Here is a 22,546-nt window from a genome sequence, read left to right on the forward strand (position 1 = left end):
GCCACAATTTGAGATTTTGGAAGTTATTTTTAAGAAAGAATATCAGATGCTATATAAAAAATAATTGCAACATGGAAAACTCCAAATGCTTCAGTAGAAGGTCACTAAACTTCTCTTTTTGTTTCTTGATGATGTTTCACTTCTCACCCAAACAGCTTCCTCAGGTCTAACTGAGTGATGGGGCGTTCCCTAAATCACATGACTAATGGCCCAAGAGCACCTCAAGGTGTCGTTGGTGACGAGATCCCAGGACTGCATTATAAGTACCTGATAACTGATGCAGTAGATTTTTTCCTCTGTATAAAGATGGCTGTTCCAGTTTCTTTGCTCTTCTCTCAAACCATCTGTCTTCTCTTTCCAAACACTGCTGTCCTCACAGCACTGTCTCTTATCCGTCAGAAGCAGTTGGACTGCTGAGTCTTGTCCTGAGGAGCTTGTTTAGCCTCCCCTACATAGACTGTGGGTCTGTGCACCCCTTGCTGCCTTTACAACATTGCTCAACTTGTGTTTAGGTGGGTGTTTTATCCTCAGGGTGAACCAGTTTTGAGCGTTGCTGGGGCTGAAGTGCACGAAACATCCCGTGTTTGGAGAAAATCCCTCTAAGTTTCTCAGACACACCAGCTACATAAATGATGATAATGCTGTTCCACTTGTTTTCTTTTTTTTTTGATGTTGTTTTGTTTTTTCTGGATTTTTTGCTGACTTCACAAAGGCACAGTTGGGATAGCCACAGGTTTTAAATACTTTAATATGTGGGTGCTCCCTTTCTTTTCTTTCTGTCTTGGTAGGGACATTCTCTGCCTGCTGCTGCTGCAAGGTTCTGATAACCTCCAGCTTACGCTCCAGTGGGCGGTGGGAGTCCAACAGAAGGTATGTGTGTGTGTAGCTTTCTGATAAACTTCTGTGCCGAAGCGTACACCGTGCTTCGTGTGCAGAGCACTCTCCAACAAAGGGCAGAATCACAACCATTCGCACCTCGAGGCATGTGAGCTTTGGGTCGTTAACAGGCCATGTGATTTGGAGGTAAGAATAAATACCTGGGACTCCTCACCTGTCAGGCAGAACTGAAGAAGTCTCTTGGATGAGACATGAAACAACTTCAAGAACCACAAAGAAAAGTCAAATTTCCCTCTGTTGAAGTGCTTAATATTACCTAACCTTGATATCTATATGTATCTATACGGACAATGTGAAAGTTTGCTTTGAGCCAATGCATTTATAGGCATTCTGTATGTGACAGCAAACATTAGCATATGTAAACCAATACAAATGTCAAATCTGATTGAAGAATTAATTGATGATCAAACTATATTTAAAGTCCAATGGAATCTTCTGTACTTCTGGGAAATGCTTTGATTTCAAATACTGCTATAAAATCTGTGATATTATTGAGAAACTCCCACAGCCTGACTTTTTAAGCTGTAAGATTTAAAGCATTCGTGTGTGACCATGTGAAACATTCTCTTATGTAGGTTGTTACATTTCCGTGCTGTGTATTGGAATTTTGGATTTAGATCAGATTTTAGATTAGTAATGTTTGGTGTGTGAGATATGTGCAGATCTTTTCACAAAACTTAACACCTCCAGCATTCGTTTTAAATAAATTATGCAGTTGGACACAAATTATAAATTCAGAGTATTGTCCAGTGCTCAGAGAATGATGAAAAATAACACAATGTTAGAAATTAGAAGCTAAAATACTTTCTTTGATCAAACTTAAAAATTATACTATTATGCAATTTGTAGAGCTAAACTATCAAATGAACTTAACCTGTAGCTTTCATCGTCATTACACATCTGTGACTTAGAGGTATTAAGACGGCTGTTTATGTTTGCTGTTGAGTTCTTCCATTAAAAGTCGTGGCAAAATTATGTTTGCTGATGGGAAATGTATCTGCAAGTTCCTCCCTGGTGTTATTTTCTCTCTGGCACTAACAATAGTCATGCTGCTCGCTGTGCCCTTCGGCAAATATCACATTTATTAGTCTGATAAAAGACAAACAAAAACATACAAGTGTCTTATCTACTGGTGGCAAAACTAATAAATATTCAAAACTTCCTTCATATTATGAATATTTCCTTTTTATTTAAAAAGCTGCCAGAATGAATTTTAATTATATTGTACGATTGTGTGCACTGACTAATGAGCGGTGAAAAGACACCCTTGACTGCTGTGTTAACCAGGAGAGGGCAGTATAGGACAGCATAGGGCGTTAATGCACTTATCTTGAATATAAAAACAATTACAGCACCTGTAATAGATTAAAAAAAAAAAAGAACAAAAAAAGAAGAAGTTTTAAGTTGTCATCCTAGTTTAATATAACAACAGGTAATTTTGCGTGGCTGGCTGGAGAGAAAACCCACAGACTCTTGGCTCTCCATGACACATGAGTGGACAGCACTGGATTAAGCTAATCATTATCAAATGAATCACTGATCAAATATGGAGCCTTTCCAACTCCCTGCTGATAAGCCATGTTGTTGCCAGAGGGGAAACAGCAGTGTGGGACTTTAGATACTCTATGTCTCAGTGCATATGTTCAAATTTTTATTCAAATTTCTGGTCAATTAAAAAAATTACAATTTCAAATGTGGAAGAAATATATGTTTGGTATGGATGCTGTGTGCATGTTGTGTATCTGTATGCATTCGAATGCAGTATAGTTTTTACATGTCTTCCAAATAGCATCATCCTCACTGTCAATTAATTCATTAAAAGAGTAACAAAGACATCCTGTGCTGAGGAGAAGGGGCTGCCTTGGAAGTCAGCTTTTACACCACTGCTTTACACATTATAAAAGGTTCAATTAACTCGTGCACCTTTAGCGGTGCGTTTAATGAAACAGGTGCAAAGTCTTGCCCGCCATTAAGATCATACCGCAGTGCACATTCACTGCAGATGACTCACTTGGATATTTGTTCTCGATATCAGAGCCTCATCTGACAATTCCTCACACATCCTGCAGTTATAAAAAAAACTGAGGTTAGGATCCTCGATCTAAACGCTTTAGTCAATCCTTAAAGGCCACTATTAGTGTCTCTAAGACCTTGTTAATGTGAAGGCCGGACAGTACGCCGGCTAAAAGCTTTCAAAGCTAAATCGACCTAAAGGGAATTTTGCAGTGAGGTGTGAGACACAGAGGACAGGTTGTGTAGCCCTGCGTTTTCTGTAAAATGTGTGGCTGACAAAACCACAGATGTTGATTCAAATGTAAAGCCTGTAATTAGCTCTGTGAATTTTGTGCAACCTGCTGGTACATCGTTGAGTATTACATTTAATTCAATAAAACACACAAAAACTGCTGTTAAACTAAGAAATATAATTTATTGCATAAAAATTATATTTAGTTACAGGTAAGAAGGCTAGACATTTATTTACAATTGGTACTTTACAGAGATAAAATAATGTCACTGAATCCATTTAGGTTTTTTTTTCCTTTTTTTTTTTTTTTTTTTGTAAAAATGTCTGACTTCTCGAACAAAGGCTGAATTTTACTCTTTGATGGGAGCAAGTTTGAATCCAGTACAGCTCCAGCATAAATTATCCAGAGTTATGGCCAAAGCTCCAGCAGACACTCAAGAAATCTGGACGAATAAACACTGTAGTCTAAAGCTAGCCAGTCTCTGTAACAGGAATTGTGGAAAGAAAAAAATGTCCTGCAGTGTTCAGGGACCCAAAGTACTGAACTGGCTGTGTTCAGGTATTTCTTCACGGCAAAGACCTGCAGGGCACGAGTTCACGATGGTATCACAACTTGTACTGTGGCTGTTGCACCACTTTGTTTTTTTTTTCTCCTTGTGATTTTTCAGTAGTAGCTTCCCTGGTCAGTGATCCAATTCTTCCAATCCAGATGCAGAATTCCCACAAAAACCAACTCTTGAACCACTTTAGGATACAAAATCAAAACCCTGTCAATGTCCTGATCTGAAAAAATAGAATTACTCTTCCAGGAAACAAAAGAAGTCAAAATGCTTCACTTTTCTTTTGTACTTGCATAGCACTTACAAAGAGAAATGACAGATCTTAAGAATGTGCACATACTGTACGTGCACACCCACCTGCCCACGCGTACCCACTCGCACGCACACACACACATGCACGCACTCAGTTCATTCACACAAAACAGTGACATGACTCACTGCTGAAGAGGAGGGATACTGCCTGTGTTTTGGTTTTTGTGGTTTCAAAGATACGAACACTTTTCCTTTTTTCTTTCTTTTTTTTTTGCTTTGAGGGAGAGAACGACTCGGTAACACAGGACGTAAGTAATGATAATGTTACAGCATGACAGCATTTCAATACCTGTCAAACAAAAACTGACAGAACAATATTGATAATGCAAAACAGCTGGAGGACCCTGACCACAAAGCAGGCTGCTGAGTTAAAAAAGGTCAACGAGATTTGATGAAATTGAGACAAAGGGCGACATAATGAGTTACAGGGTGATGTATATGGACGTACATAGACAAGTGGGAGACACAAAACAGATTGTAACGTAATTCAATTAGTGTTGATGTAAATTTCAAGGTCCCTTGTTGCCCATTTGATTTAAGGCAATCTATTCTATAATCATCTCTGAACTGTAGAAACTGCTTTCAGTTACAGCAAAGCAAAATGGCTCCAACATACCAGGACGTTTGACCACCTCTAATTATGTCTTACAGAATATATTTTACATTTTGAATCGACGCACAATATTCAAAAAATAACATAGGCATGGTTTTTTGTTATTCACAACATCCACTGTGCACGTAATTCTCCCGTTTGGCCCTGCTCTACTAGGATCAAAAATAATACAAAGCAGCTCGGTAGCCTAAACAAGCAGAAATGATAAAACAGGTTCTATATGATCGTAACATTAATGACAATTTAAAAAAAAAAACAACAACAACCCCAAAATACAAGCAATCCACAAATATGGATAATAAATTAAAGAGCGTTCCCCAAAGGAAACTTTTAAGGGATGGTCGGAAAGCTCTCCTCCAGTTTATTCTCAACAGATTAGTGTGGCAGAGCGATAGACGAATGCAAGGAGAGATGAAAGAGAAACACCCCTGTGCGTCGGAATGATATGCCAAGGCTTTGAGGCATTTCTTGGTACAATATAAAGAGTCAGTCTAGTTTTTCGCCAATTCTGTAAAAAAAAAAAAAAAAAGAAAATAGGAAAAAGAAAACTTCACAATTCATCCTTCTACCACAAAAAAAGGAGGCAACTTTTTTCATGACTCAAACCTTGAGGGTTCGATCCTTAGACGATTTGTCAGTCGAAGTGGTCAGACAAGAAATCCTAGCCTGTCTGATTCAGAGCCGATTGATGACCACTTTGTCCATGTGTGTATTGGAGTGTGTGTGTGGCCCGGACAGGCTGCAGGCAGGTTGGTCCTGCCCGTCATTCACTGCGCACACACAATGAAAATGGAGAAAACAAAAGCCCCTGCCATGAGGTGAGATGGTGTTAAATCATGCACTTTCATGCTGCTACTGAAACATGGCTAATCCCATGTTAGCGTCTGTGTTATTGTGCGTGCTTCAGTGTGTTGAATACATGGATTTCTCTTTTGTTTGTTTGTCCCAAAGCACTGTTATTTATATACAAGAATAATGTCATTTTCAGTTTTTGAAGAACAACACATTTGACAGATGACTCTACACCCATTTTACGCCTTGGTACCCTCAAATTGGTTTCACATCTTGCAGATGCAACATTGCTTTGGAGGATTCAAACTAAATCAAGTTAGCAGTTCGATAGCCTGCATGGGAATGGGTTATGGTGGCTACAGTGGCTGATCATGGGCAGGTGAAAAGGGAAATGAGGCAGAGGTAATACAGTACATGTGAAGCAATCAAAATGCTCTGTGTGACTTGTGCCAGGTTGTGCATATTCATAGGCAGGTATTCTTATTTTCATCACGGGAGTGAAAAAAAAAAATTCCTTGCTCGCTGTCTTGTTTCTTGACCAATCAACAATCGCCATCTGTTGTCATGACAACTAGCACCTCACTTTTGCCCATCTCTTCCAGTGCGGTCGCCAGAGAGACCAGGTCTGCGTCACCTTGGTGACAAGCTTCCCATAAGTCCAGTAGAACACCTGTGGGGCTGGGCTTTGTGGCAAAGTAGTTCAAATACCTGAGCAGAAGAAAGACGAGACACGTTTGTTAGAAGGGAAGGACCGAAAAGAAGAAGTATTCCATTACTGACTCCAAAATATTAATCCATTAACACTGCTGCAAATACAGCTGGTAAAACTTTATTTTGACAGCACAAAATCGATGCCTAGTTAACTATCATATTTCAGCAGGGTTAGCTAATTAGCAAGATGAAATATCCATTGGATTTTTTTTGAGCATCGTATAACATGCATGACTGAATCATATTCTTGAGTTTAATATTCAAATCGTGTTTTTGTGATTATAATCAGTATGAGCAAGATATAACACTTCTTTTTCTCCCTGCAATTGTCTGTATAAATTTAATTCATTTAAACCCAATTGTAAAGGAAACTCTGAGGGTGACCCTTTTTTTAAAAAGTCATAACCCCATACATCTCACCTCAGTCAGTGAATATCTGCATGTCGCATTTAACACAGTCGTGATTTGTTATTTCATTCGACGGTCGGCGCTAGAAAGCTGAGATCACTTTGCAACTAAAGCGTGACAAAGCTGCCTTTCACACCTAAACATGTGAGGTAGTGCTGACCTGTCAAAGCCCAGACTGTGAGCCAGTAGTCTCCAGTCACAGCCTCGAGCGCTGGGAGCGTCCAAACTGGCACAGATCTTATGGCGGATGGAGTCAGGCAAGCGAAAGGCATACGGTCCCACTTGAGAGGAAGGCAGGCAGGAGCCTCCCGAGGGGAGCGGTGAGTGCGGTGGTAGAGTCTGGATTGACAGAAAGGGTGAGAAGCATTGGGACCAACCCTTGTATTTATTTTTGGAGTAACCATGTGGGCATTGTCGCAGTTGTCTCCATTACCTCCTGGATGTCGGTGAACAGCTGGAATATCTGTCCCTCCCCTTCCACCTGTCGGACACAGATCTTACAGGTGAGCTGCGACACAGCCAGGCTGCCTCTCTCCAGGCTGAAGGTGCAGTGCAGGGGCCTCTGACTGCCGCTCCAAATGTGATAGAACGGGATCTCCTGCCACACAAAAGGAAAGCGGTGAAGAGGAAAGCTTGGGAGAGGGTCTCTCCAGCATGATTAAAGTAGCTTTATCCTTAGCGGCGCAATCTGGAAAGATCTAGAACACAGTTTCCATTCAAGGAGCGTGCAATATGCTTTATTTTGATACTGGGTGTTTCCACCGACTTGGGTCTCTGCGTGTCGGAGCACAATTTATTTCTAAAGCGCACTGTCCATAAATTAGGACCACTATCAGATTTCCTGTTTGTTTATTCAGAAAGGGTTAGGACTGCAATCTCGCTGCTGCCGCCAAGAGAATGCAGGGGAGAGTTTGGATGTTTACAACCGCAGTGAATGGTGTGAAGTCCACCGGCTGTATTATCTGAGAAAATAGCCATTATACCGAAGTGAAATGAGTTTTTCAGACCATTATTATTTTTTTGTTTTGTGCTTATGTACTATTGCTCATTAGTTTTTAAGTAACACTGAAAATCTATCAATACTGTTATTCTCTGAGGTTCTGATGATTTGTGCTCTATCGCAATAGAAACAATCGGATCTCTTCTGAATAAGAAGAATTGGGCCGCATTCACATAAGGGTCAGGTTATTTGAAAAAAGAACAAGGCGGTTTTAAAGCATTTGGTTTTACTTCTAAACCGAAATCATAAAATGTTATCTATCAGCATTGAAGCTGCAACTGAGCAACGCAACGAGCTGCTATTCATTAAGCTGTTGTTTCCTTGCCGCCTCTGCCAAGTGATGATAGTAACTTTTCCACATATATATTTTGAAAAGCGGTAGAACTCTGGGTTTCAGATTGGACATAATATATATAATGCATACAATATTATGTTACCTGGTACTTAGCCAGAAGTTTGCTTCTCCAGTGAGTGTGAGGAATGTCGTGGATGGACAGGCGCAGATTGTGGTAGCTATCTTTGAAGAGCAGCGGCTTGGGATCCTCCAGCAAAACTCCGCCTAGACTTCTCTCCAAATCCAGCACCTCCTGCGCGGAGGCAGAGAGAAGACAGGCTTAGAAACACATTTATTTGATCAGATTTATAATGGGCTGATCACTTTAACACGTTTCAAAAATGGTGCTTTCAAAAACTGCTTAATTAAAATGTGTTGTGCATTCTCTAAGTTGTTGTTTCCAAATGGAAATGTGCGAGAGCTAACAGTTTGAAAGCTGTTTGAACTTTAGCAGCCAGAAATCATGTAATGTGATGCCAGCAAACGGCACACAGCACGCTCATGTTTACTTCCCTGGCTGGTCTTTGAACACTTTATACAAAAGGGACCGAGAGAGGAAAAATATTTAACGTCAGCAAGTCCAGCTTTCGTTGGTTCGAGGGCTCGCTTGCTCTTAGTACGAGGTTTGTATTATGCTTGACTATTTTGAGTGGCTGCATCATGTGGGACATGAAGAAACAATATATAGTTCCAAAATTTAATTTGGCGAAGGTGGATCTGCAGGGTCGAGAGGGGACGGTGCTCCTCTATTACGCAGAACCACCATGGAAATAAGATATATTAACTTTTAGTGTTATTAATAAGTAACATGATTCAATATAACACAAATATATGTCTGTGTTATACTCTATTTATAGTTAGTTTTATTTTAATTCATGTCATGCTCTTTGTCTTGTCTTTTGCTTGCTCTTTTTTTCTTTTCTTGCTTGCTTAGACAGAATAAAAGCAATCCAGGGTTTTTTATAGTCAATTGCAACTGACGGAAGACTTTTGTTTTTTAAAATTTAGTTTAAAAAAGCCAGTTATTACAATTTCCATTGCACATCCTATTTACAACATTAAAGAATATCCTTAATGTTGCTATAGCTTTTTAGTATTTTCTTTAAAATTCAACAAAATAACAAAAGAGTGACTTTGGTTATTGCATAAGAACAGCAGAATCGGGGAGATGCCTCATTTATTAAAACTAACTAGGTCGCCCCTATAGCTCACCTAGTTGAACAGTTAAACAGGGGCTATAGTTCCCCGATGTAGCGGCTGTGGGTTTAACTCCCGCTCACGACCCTTTGCTACATGTGTCTTGTCATTCTTCTCCCCCATTTCCTGTCAATCTCTACGATTCTAAATAAAGGCAAATATATATATATATGTGCCTTTATATATATATATAAAACTAAAGTTAGGTAATCCACATGCAACTTTGCTAGTTTTGACAAGACGACAAATCTGTGGCTCTGCTGAGAACAATATTAAAGAATTGCAATCCTAAATTACTTCAATGTGTAATTTTAGTATTACCTGTTGACTCACTCAACAAAGTACTGAAATGAGAAACTAAGCAACAAGAAGAGAACTAAAGACAAACAGCAGAGTTGTAGACACACACCCACACCGAAAACACAGACGGATAAACACACAAGCAGCACCTTGAGTGCATGTGGGGTGTCATGGATACAGTAGATCCGGAGGCTGTAGTCCAAAGAGAGGCATGGTGCTCGGGGCGCGAAGAGAGCCAGCTGCAGGCGTTTGCAGGCCGGCTGGGGAGGGCAGGACTGGCCCACGAGGCCATATGTTCCAAGCTGCTCCATGAGAACATGGCAACACTCCTCTTCCAGCTGCAGGTAGCACGGAGATGACAAAGTCTCCTCCCCGACAGTCAGAACCTCCTGAAATAGAAATAGAAGGACGGTTCAGTGATGCCACGTCCGTCAGCAAGAAGATCTACAACATTTTGATAGCAGTTTGAGAGCTGCCTCACCTCCCATGCCCCCTGGTGTGTTTGTGTCTTGAGTGTGAGGGTCCAGTCAGGTGTGGGTGTGTCTAACTGGGCACAGTGGGGCAAAGTGAGGACCACAGGGCGATTCAGAAGCATACCAGATGGGCCACAGCTCACCACAGGACTCAATACAGTCTGACTGCCTTCAGAGGGTAACCTGTATCAAACACACACACACACAACTGCATCTGAATATCTGAACTTTATTTATTTTGAAGCATGCAACATGCTGGTATTGCTGTATTTGAGGCAAATTGAATATCAAAACTCCATAAACTTGCCAAGGAATCCACTCCAATTTTTAGGGTAAAGGCTGAGACAAGTTGTTCAAATTTTTTTGTATCCTTAGATGTGATAGAACTTTGAGTGTTTCACAGTAGGTGAGCTTTGCATTGGAAAATTGTCTCATTGAGGTGAGAATTAGGTTATTCTGCCTCGTGGCTGCAATGTAGATGAGAGAAATAAAGACGAAAGGGGGACTCACGTTGTTTTGTCCCACTTGTTGATGATGAGGTACATCTCGTAGAACTTCCCCTGAGGGATCGTGCCAGGAGGGACCAGCAAACTCACCCCTAAGGGAAAAGGGTCACGATTTATCTGTCTGTCTATCAAACGACACATAGAAAGAGCGCTTCATGCAGTGTGCATTACCTGTATTGGGGATGGTGAGGCGTCCTCCTAGATTTCCCAGGGTGGCGCTGGTGCTCAACCCCGGCTCTCTGGACAGGGTGTGGCCTGGATACTCCCGCTCTCTACCCACGGTCCCCACCGACTTCAGGCTGAGGATCTCTCCGTCACCCGTGCACATGTCGGCGGGAAGCTCCAGGGACGAAAGTGTGGAGGAGTTATACACCTTGATTTTGAGACTGGGCAGCGGGTCCAGCAAGGGAGAGGTGGTCATGGGGATTTTGTGGGGGCTGTCATTGACCGACTGTTGCAGGGAGAAGAGCGGCCCGCGGAAAGCCCCCGCTGTGGCTGTCAAATCCGGAGGAGCTGAAGGATGCAGAGGGTGAGGGTTATCTGTGGACACGAGAGAAGAGAGGCTGTTCTCTTATCACCAGAAATGACACAGGCAGCGGCTCAGAGTGCTAAAAGTGATGCGAGTGAAATGGATTAATGTTGCTAATTAATATTTGATGGCAAGAGCAAGAGAAAGGACACCATGACAAATGCTTAAAATGTAAAAAATGTAATGCAGTAAAGAATGGAGAACTGACTGAGAGGAGATAATGGTATATGAGAATTAATTTATGGGATGGTATAAATAGCAAAGTGGGAATGAAATGAACTGTGACTAAGTGTGTTTATGAAAGCGCATAAAAACAAGAATGGCTGTGAAAATCAGCACGAAAAACGTCAAAAATAAATACAAAAGATAAACTGTGTGTGAATGTGTACTGAATTATGTGCGTGTGTGTAGCTGGGTGTAATGTGTGAACTCACCCTGTCTGGGAGGCTTGTAGTTGCCAGGGTGGAACGCGGCGGTGAGCGCAGACGAAGAATCGGTGATGTCTCCGTGGAGATGGCGGCATCTGCGGCGGTATGCGAGCACTCCCACGCACAGCACCATTATCACACTCAGCAGCAGGGCCACCACCAGACCAGTGTAGACGGCGACACCCATACCTGGGGCCAGAGCTGGAAGAGGGACAAGGAGGGCGAGACGTCACAAAGAGACACATCTGTAAACACGTTATTACAACTGCGAGGGAAACACAAGGAGGGAGAAAACATGATGTATGAGATATCATCTGACTACCACATATCTGTAGAGTAAGTAGAATAAATGAGTCTAAGTTAGTGCTGACAGTACCGGCTGATTAATTCATTAGTCCATTATGCCGTAAGATGATATATTTTTTTCTCTAGCTACGAAAACATGGGCCTGTTCTATTATTCTTTTATTTCATATCATTTGAATTTAGTAGTAAAGATGTCACAGATGACATTTTAATGGCAAATTAGACTATATACATTTTAGTACTGATACTTTTGACACACTATGAGGAAAAAGTAAATATATCTGAGATGTAACAAAATAACCAATGCTTACAGGCTCTTTTCCTCACAAAGGCAGCCACAGCTGGAATTTGTCATTCTTTTTATTTTTCTCTCAAAACAATACCGGCACACCCACATGTACTTCAAATGCGGTTGCAGTAGTTGCTTCTCTTGTCAATACTGGACTTGAAGAGATTCTCTCCCTAATGTGATTACAATGAACCAGATGGGGGTTGAACTCCACAGTCCTCAGGGCGACCTGACGGCCTGATGGTTAGGGTGCATACCACATGGGCTAAAATGCTCTTAGCAGCGGAGTCCTCGGTTTGACTCCGTTGCTGCGTGTTATTTCTCCGCTCTCTCTCCTCACATTTCCATTCTCTACTGTGCACTTTCAAACAAAGGCAAAAATGCCCCCAAAAAATCTCCCTCCCCCCAAAAAAAGTCTTTGTTCTGTGTAAAAATGCAGCTCCATTGTTCTGCTGAAGCTGACTTCAGCAGTCAGAGTAAACTAAATCAAGTTTTCTAAAACTCATTTTAGTGCTTAATCCCATATTTCTGTTGCTCTACTACAGCTCCGCAAAGAAGCTCAGTCCAGGAAACAAAAAAGAGGTAAATGAGCATTAAAGAGTGGAATTTTAGAAAAATACGACTCAGGTCTGATATGGTAAATCAACACTGACACCAATACTGATGCTTTCTAAGTGGATCAGGTATCAGCCACAATGTGACCAATTCGCATTAAATGCACTGATTATGTCAACGGCATCATAAAATCGCTCTTTCTGCTATGAGTGACAGTAATGGTGAGTCACTGACTGGGTTACACTTTCATCATTTTACCTTACATAAAAAAAAGGATGCATGCAGTTTGTAGGGAAAAACACAGCCCTGGTCTGTCAGCACCTGCAGCCGGTTGTACTGGCAGACGTATCGGGGAGAAAAAGATGGGAGATGGGCTTGTGCATCCATGGAAAATCAGGCAGCTTAACCCTCGTTATAGCTTTGACTGAAACTTAAAATGATTGTTGTTGTTTTTTTTTTTTGACACAAAACAAGGATTTTGCTGCCCATCTGTTATACTGGAATGGCATCAGGGAGTGGACCACGTCACAGTCAGTGTGGGCAGCAGGAATGATGACAGTGTGGTCTTAAGATAGATTTGACAAAATGTCATCTTATTCTTTAACTCTGGCTTGATGCCTGTTAGGATGTTCCCAGCATTCAATTTAAAGCTACATCCTTTTTTGGGCAAACGCATCATCCCGGAAAGCCTCATCAATAAACAGCTCCCCCTTGCCTGCAGGGGGCGCATCTGATGCTAAAAAGTCAGCTTGGGTAGAAAAGAGGTGAGGGGGTAGTTGGCCCTAACTTCACCTGCTCCCCCATTGAGCTCCCTCCCTTTTCTCCTGCTGGGTGATTGGTTGTGACTGGTCAGCAGGCCCACCACAGCCTGCTTAGCCCCGAGTCCCCCAATGCCGGCCAGAGCCAGACACAACCCGGACACGTGAGCCAGTCACACCACAGTAAAGAAGAGGGTAAGACAAGGAGCAAAGTTGGCAGGAGATGAAGTAGAGCAAAACAGAAGAAAGAGTAGACAGGCTGGATATACAGAGGAGGAGGAGGAGGAGGAGGAGGAGGAGGAGGAGAGCGCTAGATGAGAGGCAGTTTGGCAAAAGGGACAGGAAGGAGTTAGATAAGGTTGTGATTCGTTGAGAGGATGGAGGGATTCTGAGTGTGCCGAGGAGGAGAGAGGAGATAAGGATAGCAGTGCGTGAGGAGAGAAGGAAACCACAGACACTAGAGAGACGCAGTGAGAGTAAAAGAAAGGGTGGAGGAGAGGAAAGCCGGAGGCAGACGGGCTGGCAGAGGAGAGCTCCCCGTGCTCACGTGGCGCGATTGAACCAAATCCGACAGCCGTCCGCACTTATTACCAGAAACGGAACAATAGCGAATTAGGTGCATTACTGTGGTTGCTCTCCCCTGAGTCCACATCTCACTGAGCTAGAGGAATTACCATCACTTCAAATGTAAACTATATCACAGATTAACTGAAAGTCAAGACAGAAATCAAATGTTCTGCTCTGTGCTTTTACCTCACAGCCAATGGATCAAAGAGCCTCAGCTTAGGGGCATGTCGCTTCACTCTATAATAGAGCTGGCGGAGCTGTCGTGATGGATTAACACCAGCTGAACCATTTTGGGCAGTTTGTTTAATTACTCCAACATTTATTAATCTGTTTGTTGTAGTTATATCCTTTTTTTTTTTCCAATCTACAAATGCAGCAAGCTGTTATGCAAATGACGCGATGTGCGAAACACTGAGTCAGCTCTGAAAAACCTATGTTACACTTAGTCAACGCACTAGACAAGAGAGGATAACAACACTCATAAGCAGGCCGGACAAGAAGGTGAGGCGTGTCTTCACTGAACTTGATCTGAGATGACACCAAAGTGTGGCTGCACAGGCTCGACACACAAAATGCAGCACGCATTCAACTCCACGTGCAAAACACAGATGTTAGGCCTCCTAACCTGTAACGAGCGCACACGGACAGGCAGACGCGCACACAACACAGCACGAAGACAAACAACATGAAGCAGTGAAGGAGCAAAGTCGTGGAAGGTGAACTTACGATGGCTTGCATGTTCAATAGAAATCTTTTTATCTGTTTGAACAGGAGAAAAAAAAAAAACAAGAGAAGAAAGAAAAGGAGGGGGGGAGAAAAAAACACAAAACATAAAAATGGATGGACTAGTTGATATGCAAATGAAAGATACAACAACAATACAAAGCAAACAGGAACGGAAACAATAACTCATCAATATGAAAATAGAAATGTAAATGCAAAAAAAAAAAGCCCACTGCAAATAAGAAAACATAGTTAATAACTAAAAAAAAAAAAACCTCGTCTACAAATATGTGTGAATGCGAGCCGGTGTGGAAAGTTCAGCATAATTGTTTATATCTTATGCAAAGAAAAATAACAGCCTAATAGGAATGAGGAGGATTTGGATGAGAGGTTCAAGAAAGTTTCGAAAAATGGATGTTTGTGTGTGATACATGAGGGACGCGATGTAGATTGAAACCATGTCTTTTTTTTTTTTTTTTACATCCTGCAGGATATGTTATCACCTTCATGCTATGACAAAATAAAAAAAATAAAAAAACCATCTCTGCTGACGGGAACAGTCATTTCCAAGATAACACCAATGTGAATCATCACTGAGGGCTTTGAGGAATATCGAAATCATCCTCCAGGATTGTGTCACTTCCTAGATCTCAAATCAAATAACCTCCTTTCCGAAGCATCATCAAAAAACACCAAACGGCTTCCTCGATGTTCGTCCAACAGCAATTAGCGTCAGCCGGGATGCAATTAAAGATGATGGTTTGCGGTGTCTCAGAGCGTTTTACATTTATGACTTGGGTTTTAAAAAAAAAAAAAAAAAGACTGAGATATTAGAGTGGGCTTCTGCTATTTGATTGTCTGGAGTGCGTGAGGAATGCAAAGACTCCTAACATCATCAGGTGTGTTTGTGACCAGAGAATAATCGTGTTAACGTGCTGGGAAAATAAATAAGTCAGTCATCAACCTGTAGTTTGCCAAGTGACACATTTACTGATCTACAGCACACGGCTTCCCATCTTCTCCCCCCCATCTGTCAGAGCCACTTGAGCGCTTGTTCTCCCAATGGCCTCCTGAGAATGCTGGGCTCTGTACGGCCAAATCAGACAGTGTATTTGTCTAATCTGGCTGCACTGTGGAAGCCTGTTTATGTCAGGACTGTGTGTCTGACAGAGTTGTGTTGCTCTGAGTGTGTGCACACAACCCCCCCCAACGCCCCACTACCACCACCAACCCACACTGCACGTGCATTTAGGAGATTTGCCTGCATGTTTGGGCGTGTTGGTTTGTTCGTGTGTGTGTTTTATTTTAAGTGTGCACTTGAATGTATCTCACTGCCGTTGTGGATGTGCATCTCTAAGATTCTAATGCACTGTCAGCTGGATTCCTCCCAGCTCATCACGGGCTGCACATTGGGTGTCAGCGCGAGTCTGACTCACTCTCATATGCTCTTCCCTGTGCTAATTTTTCAACTTGGCCGTGTCATGCCTGCTTCCCACTCCATGCACTCCCTCACGCCGAACTCGCTCCATCTTTCTCTCTCGCTCTCTTTCCATCTGTGCTTTTCAGACGTGGATCAGTTGCCTTCTCTCTTTCTGAACGTAAATTTTCCCCTCGCAAAACATCTGTCAGAGATTTAGCTATTTTTACTTTCATCTCCCTGCACATTCACACTCTTACCATGCTGCAACGGCTAAACCACCTTGGGAGTACAGTTCCATGCAAAACTGTTTAGAGATGCGATACACCTCGTAAAACTGTGAAGTCTGAGCAAAGAAATCACTGCCTGCAAGATTTTCAATTATCAATTCAACAGCGTCCTGAAGATGCGAATTTGCTTTTAGGAAATTGGTCTCTATAGATACAATAGAAACACTTCTTTCCTATATTAGGCAGTTCAACTTTTAACATTCGTGAATTGAATTCGACAGATGTTGATTTGTATTAAAGGGACGGGGAAGAATTAAGATTCATTACATCAAGAAATGTACATAAGCCGAATATTTACTCTGATGTGACATTCAACAATCATCGCACTGCAAACAGACTTACTTCGTGCACACAACCCCTCAGTGCAATTTTTGCTCTCCATCATACTGCCGCTGCAGTGCTTTCCTCCGTTTATGGGTGGGGGGGCTTGGCACTCACGGCTGCGCCAGTGGGTGCACTCTGTCCCACAGGCGGACCACTTTGCCCACTCTGTCCAGCCTCCGTCCACTGGAATGACAACAGAGATGTAAGTCACTTTACAGTAACTAATTTCATCGCTCCAGGTAGAGAGGGAATTGGGCATGACGTTATAATGCAGTACGATGCATATGTAATCACTTGAAGTGCATTGGATTGTGTGGTTTGTTTTAAATGATTCTGGAGCAAGGGTGGTCTGACACACAGGGCGACACAAAAAATGGCAAGAATGGAGTGTGACAGTAAAAAAAAAAGAAAAAAAAAAGCACCGTGTTCCTGATATAGATGCTTCTTACGGACAAAATCAGAGCAGTTAAAAAAAGCAAACACTCTTCTGTCCTGGTTGGATGAAGATGGCTCTCAGTTTTGATGGGTGAGCAGCCTGGGTGACTGTCAGGGTGAACCTTCGGTGAGGGAACAGAGCTGGAAACCAGTTTATGAGGTAGAAGTTTTCAAAAGTTTTCATTTTGGTACTTCCTGCAGCAAATGGCTCATTTGGGAAATTTCCCCCGAATTTCCAGTGCATGACTATTTTACCCGGAGATGTTATAAATAATACAAATGAGTATGTCGTCTTCACCTGGGCACAGTGTGGTGCAAGTTACTCTCTGGACGGGTGGGCCCTCACAGAAGGCTCCTCCGTTAAGAGGGGCAGGATTGGTGCAGCTGCGCGTTCGACGCTGCCAGCCCCGCCCGCACCGAGCATTACACTCTGACCATTCAGTCCAAGAAGACCAACCTCCGCTCACTGACAGAGAGACACACACACAGACAGACAGGCAACACAAAATTTAGGTGCTTAAATGTAGTTTTTTCTGATTTGCAAATCACCTATTGTCACTCAACACAGTGCACCGCTATACCAAGAAAGACATCTAGTGACTATGTTGCCAACATTCATAACCAAATCTCCCCAAAACATCCCCAAGACATCATAGTTTTGCATCCAAGCTTGCATCTGCAATGAATGGGACCTATTCACATGCCTGAGATGATGAGGAAAAAAAAAAAAAGAGAGAAGGGAAAAATCTGTGTGTTACCATAAACGATGAGAGTAGCGGTGCTGCTGCGTCTTTTGGCCACCACGTTACGAGCCACGCAGGTGTAATTAGCCGTGTCTGAGAGCCTGGCCTGCTTAATGATCAGATCGTGATCGATTGTGATCAAGAAATTGGAGTCCTGCGACGGATCTATGACGTCCTCGTTCTTCAACCAGTCCACCTGGAGAGAAGCAAGAACAAATGTCAGGAACTTCATCACAGACATTTTCAAAGGGATCAAATCAAGTTATAACTAATAAAAAAATATTACTACTTTAAAGATGAGTGACCACAGAATTGAAGAATTTTTAGTTCTCCTACTCTCAGTCCTTTGGGTTATTTCCTTTGAATTCTTAATTTTTTTTTGCAGTTATTTTTTCACATAAATCACTATACAAATCAGCAGGTGTGTATGCATAAACATGAGTCAGCACACCACACACAGAGCCATTCAGCAAACACCATAAACCTGCAGAGTATTAAGCTGTCACAACACACGGCGTTGATCAAACAGTCAAAATTTGATCATTTTAGCTCACAAAAAAACTACAAAGTTGTTGCTTCTTATGGAAAAAATTTCTCTTTCACCCATTTAGATTTTGAACACACCCTTCTTACTAATGAGCATAATCTCTTAGCTAACTACCACAATCAATACAACTGGCATTTATTATTAAACACACTTTGAAATTCCAGCTTTATGCCCTTCTGTGATGACATAACATATGCTTTTATTTTGCATTTTCATTATGCTTTCATGCTACGTGCTTTTTATGTCACATAATAACCATGTTATTAGGCTACTAAAAACAACAATACCGCTTAGCAAAACATAAATATTTACTCGAGCAATAAAAATCTACATTCATGAATAATTTGTTTTCTTTTTTAATATATTGTCATTTTATGAGCAAAACAAGCCCTTTTGATGCCGCGTTGTTGTTGAAGCAGCTTGGTGTTAAAACATGACACAAAGTGGATTTAAGCCTTTTGAGCTTTGTTGTTTAAATAACGGAACATATATTCACTGATGTTTATACGGTTCTGTGAGTTTTTTATTGATCGTGTCAAAATGTCAGCGCCTCATCGTTTACTTTCTTCCCTTTTGCTTTATGCTGTTGAAAGTGCAGTGCATAAATTTGTATGACTGATTGCTGATTAGTCAGATCTTTGCCTTGCTGTCCTCCTAAAATACTAGCAGTGAGTAGCTTTACACAACAAAACAGTTTAAACATCAGCGTCTAGAAAGCAGATTTAACCCCAAAAGTGATCAACAAATGGCATGGCAACTCAATGAGGATGGTGATGGAGGAGGGGAGACGTCTACCTCAGCAGCGGGCATGCCCTCCGGGGGTCGACACTGCAGCAGCACCTCCTGCTCGAGTCGCACCTCTCGCCCCAGAGGCTCCTGCTCAAAGTTCTTCCTCAGGTCTACAGAAGGGAAACACACACGTAGTCAGCAGTTAGTGACGGCTGCCCCGCTACAGCAGAGTGACACCCTGTTTATCTCAGTGACACTGGCTGTCACACGCACACCGGGCGAAGGCCCAAAAAGCCTCTGACACTGCGTCGCTTCTTTCACTCCAAACTCTCATAAACATGCAACGTGTTAATCAAACCGCGGCACACATTACCATGGGGGACTGAGATGGAGTGCTGAGGCAAATTTATTTGCATATTACTTTAGTTGACACATATGACAAGCAGAAAGTCAAAGACATTTGCCCTTCTGCTGTCTCTCTTCCTGCCCTCCTTTCTTTCTCCCAAACACACAGCTTAGATACTGACATGCAATGCGAACGTAGGCACGATTGCTCTTTGTGGTGCCAGCCGAGCTCCAGGCCACGCACTGGCACCAGTAGTCCTCCAGCCCAAACAGCTCCTCCACCTGGGTCCTCGACACCGAGATGTCCACTTCCCGCACCACCAGACCTGTACCAAGGGGGAGAGAGAGGGAACAGAGAGAGTGAGAGAAGCCAGGGGAGAGATTAGTGAGGCATATTTTTCACAGTGCATATAAATAATGCATTGGCTGCAGGCCAAAAGCAGTTAAAGTGCACATAAAATCCTATAGGAGCTAATGGATTATGTAGTTGAAAATGATGTTGGTAATTGAGTATGATGTTTATGTCTGTAAAATACAAGGTGACATTACAATGTGTGTGTATAATTGTGTTTACAGTACACCTCCATGCATGCGCGCGTGTGTGCGTGAGTGTATATCACCTGTAATCTGGTCCAGGCTCTCTCTGGTAATGTGATCATTTTGATTGACCCATTCTCCATTACATTTGAAGTAGATCTGAGTGGCTGGTGAAGCACGGCAGCGCAGCTGGACTGGCCGGTTCTTGACAATGAAAGCGTCCTCTGGCTCGAGCAGGAATTCTGGGAGAGGTTCTGCCGGTGCTGATGGGAAGGAGTCAGGTAGAACCTCGGCCTCACTGTAGTCGCTGCTCTCTGAAAAACAAAACAAAACACAGAACACATGTGATTAGGACGACTGTGGGAAGAGTTTTCACCACAGCTGGGGGTGGACTGTTCAGTGGCTGATCCTGGACTCTGACCTCACAGTTGAGGAGGTAAGAAATAAGCAAAATGACAAATTTGTCCCTCGGGGATCAATAAGCTATCACATACCCGGAGGGGGTAAATGTGTGTGTGACAGCTTGTCTTATGTGTCTCAATATAGCTCCGGGGTATTAAGGCAACCCTGTTAGTGTATTTCAAGAAGACATTTAGGGTGCTGACAGTTTGCACTGTAAATGGAGGAGCACAGTGACATTTTTGCCTCCCTGTATTGCCAGCAATCTGGTCAATGCCGGCCTCCTGCTCCGGTCTCTCTGAAAGAGTCCATGCTTCTCAGCTGGAGAGGAGAGCTGCTGACCTTCCACAGATAGGTCCTGTTGATCGCACATTATCCCATGACATTTGCGATGTGACATATCCCTCCTGGCAAGAAGGACACAGTAGCTCTGACCTCTTCAGTTGCTCTTGTTACTCTAATAATGATGGGTAGACTCCAGGCAGTATATCAATGCTGCAATGTTATTGGCTGCTACTAGTGTTCATAGCAGCAGATAGATTTATCTCTCTGACTGAAAACTTTGCCATGTGCTATAAAGTTTTGAAGATTTTCCAGGGTCAGCATGTTTGTTATACAGATCATAAAGTCCTTTGAGGCAAATTTGTGATTGTGGCCCACATAAATTAAACTCACTTGACAGTTTCAAGAGTATTATAAAGACGTATAATGATATAGTGACATAAAATGTCAAACACATCACTATTGCTTTTTCTCTAGCAGCACTGGACTCAAATATTCAGTGTCAGTCAGACTTGTCTGTTTACAAAGCTGCAGGGGCAACAGACTACGCATGACGCAAGCCCAAAGCCTGCAACAACTCGTGTATCCATCAGCATCAGCAAGACAGTGAAGTACAGGCAGAGTGGAGAAGGACCGTAGCATGGCTATAATGGTCTGCCTGAAACCTGACATCGACAGCACAAAAATAGTACATATACAACTACACATCTTGTTAAGACATGTTTAAGAAGCTGCTATATATAAGTCAGCAGGCGCAAGAAAAGTTCTCTTCGTTTCACAGAATGTCTTAACACATCTTCTGCTGAACTTCTACCAACACTTTCTCTTTTTGGTAAATCTGGGTTCTTGTAAATTGTTAATGGCTCTGACCTTCCAATGGAAGACTTTGTTCTGCTCATGAAAATGATCTGAATTCAATAAGCATTAAGTGGAAGACTGGAGCAGAGTGCAGGGGATTGACAATGTTGGCTCCAGTCTGGAGAATCCAAAAAGCGTACAAGCATATGATGCACTTTCTTCCGTTGACACATACACATGCACACGCACACAGATACACATGCGGGAATAGCTCATGGGTAACTGTGCTTTCTCACACAGCAGCCTCACAGTTGCTAAATCTCATTTTCTACATTCAGCGGATGAAGACAGAAGTGTGAGAGCAAATACGGCTACTTTAATACAATGAGATTTAAAACCAGGCAAATTTGCAGTGTTCAGTTTTCAAAATGTATCAAGCCCGACCTGATCAGCCATTCTACATCAGGGAACAAGAGAAACTACTTAGTAAGATACCATCTCTTATTTTGGGAAAGCGAGCACTTCCCTACTCCCATCTCTGATCCCCTTGACAGATTCTGTCTGAGACATTAGGGAAAGCAAAAAGGAACACAGCGCACGAAGGAAGCAGCGGAAGCAAAACGTGGCAGGATTCAAGCCAAGGCCAGACAGGATTTATAGGATTCAAGAAGTGGTACCATCTTCAGGTACAGGGACAATACCGCAGTTTGACCTAAATCCCTTTCACTATAAAAAAAAAAGAGCTGGCTGGGTTAAAAGAGGCTGAAGCAGCAGTGCTCGTAGCTCACAGCTTCGCAGCACTGTGGCCACAGGACAGACAGAAAGGGCAACAGCTGCTCCAGGCCTCGCAGACATCCAGGATGGAGCCGTCATCGTCTATCTGTCTCTGCCTTTCTCTTTTCGCTCTCACACACGAACACGTCCTCGTTCTTCTCCAGTCACCGACTGCTTCACTGACCTGCGACCCTCGACTGACCCCTCACCGCCGAAGACGTCTGGCTTCACCCCACCTTGACCTCGCTGCTGTCCAGTAAAAGCTAAGGCTTATTCCAGTGATGAGTGGCAGGAAATAAAGGTGTCATTTAAGATATATATATATTTTTTAAATCAAATGATATTGTTACAGAATACAGAAAGCTTTTATTGCCAAGTGAACTCGCACTCACGAGGAATTTGACATGATGAATGAAACTGGTAC

At 42.5% G+C, this 22,546-nt stretch overlaps 1 protein-coding gene across 1 annotated transcript; it reads right to left on the bottom strand.

Annotated features, from left to right (window-relative positions):
* Window positions 1–4,934: 4,934 nt before the first annotated feature.
* Window positions 4,935–20,641, bottom strand: unc5b (unc-5 netrin receptor B). The gene is made up of 17 exons (XM_008283492.1): window positions 20,611–20,641; window positions 19,953–20,183; window positions 19,515–19,658; window positions 19,054–19,157; window positions 17,727–17,907; window positions 17,267–17,434; window positions 16,552–16,716; window positions 14,506–14,538; window positions 11,312–11,506; window positions 10,520–10,888; window positions 10,353–10,440; window positions 9,851–10,025; window positions 9,519–9,758; window positions 7,976–8,125; window positions 6,972–7,136; window positions 6,699–6,877; window positions 4,935–6,127 (listed from the first exon to the last, which is right to left on the bottom strand). Exons 1-17 carry the CDS (start codon window positions 20,639–20,641, stop codon window positions 5,962–5,964), a joined length of 2,784 nt encoding a protein of 927 aa, XP_008281714.1. The 3' UTR covers window positions 4,935–5,961.
* Window positions 20,642–22,546: the final 1,905 nt, after the last annotated feature.

The sequence above is a fragment of the Stegastes partitus genome, unplaced genomic scaffold (genome assembly GCF_000690725.1).
Source record: "Stegastes partitus isolate 25-593 unplaced genomic scaffold, Stegastes_partitus-1.0.2 Scaffold314, whole genome shotgun sequence".
NCBI classification, from domain to species: Eukaryota; Metazoa; Chordata; class Actinopteri; family Pomacentridae; genus Stegastes; species Stegastes partitus.

Bases quoted from the DNA above. Each gene is read 5' to 3' on its own strand.
- unc5b (XM_008283492.1), bottom strand. From the start codon at position 20,641: ATGTGCGATCAACAGGACCTATCTGTGGAAG. The intron at 10,889-11,311 runs GTGAGTTCACAC...TCGTGTCCACAG, and splicing joins CTACAAGCCTCCCAGACAGG to ATAACCCTCACCCTCTGCAT. The intron at 6,878-6,971 runs GTAATGGAGACA...CTGTCAATCCAG, and splicing joins TGTTCACCGACATCCAGGAG to ACTCTACCACCGCACTCACC.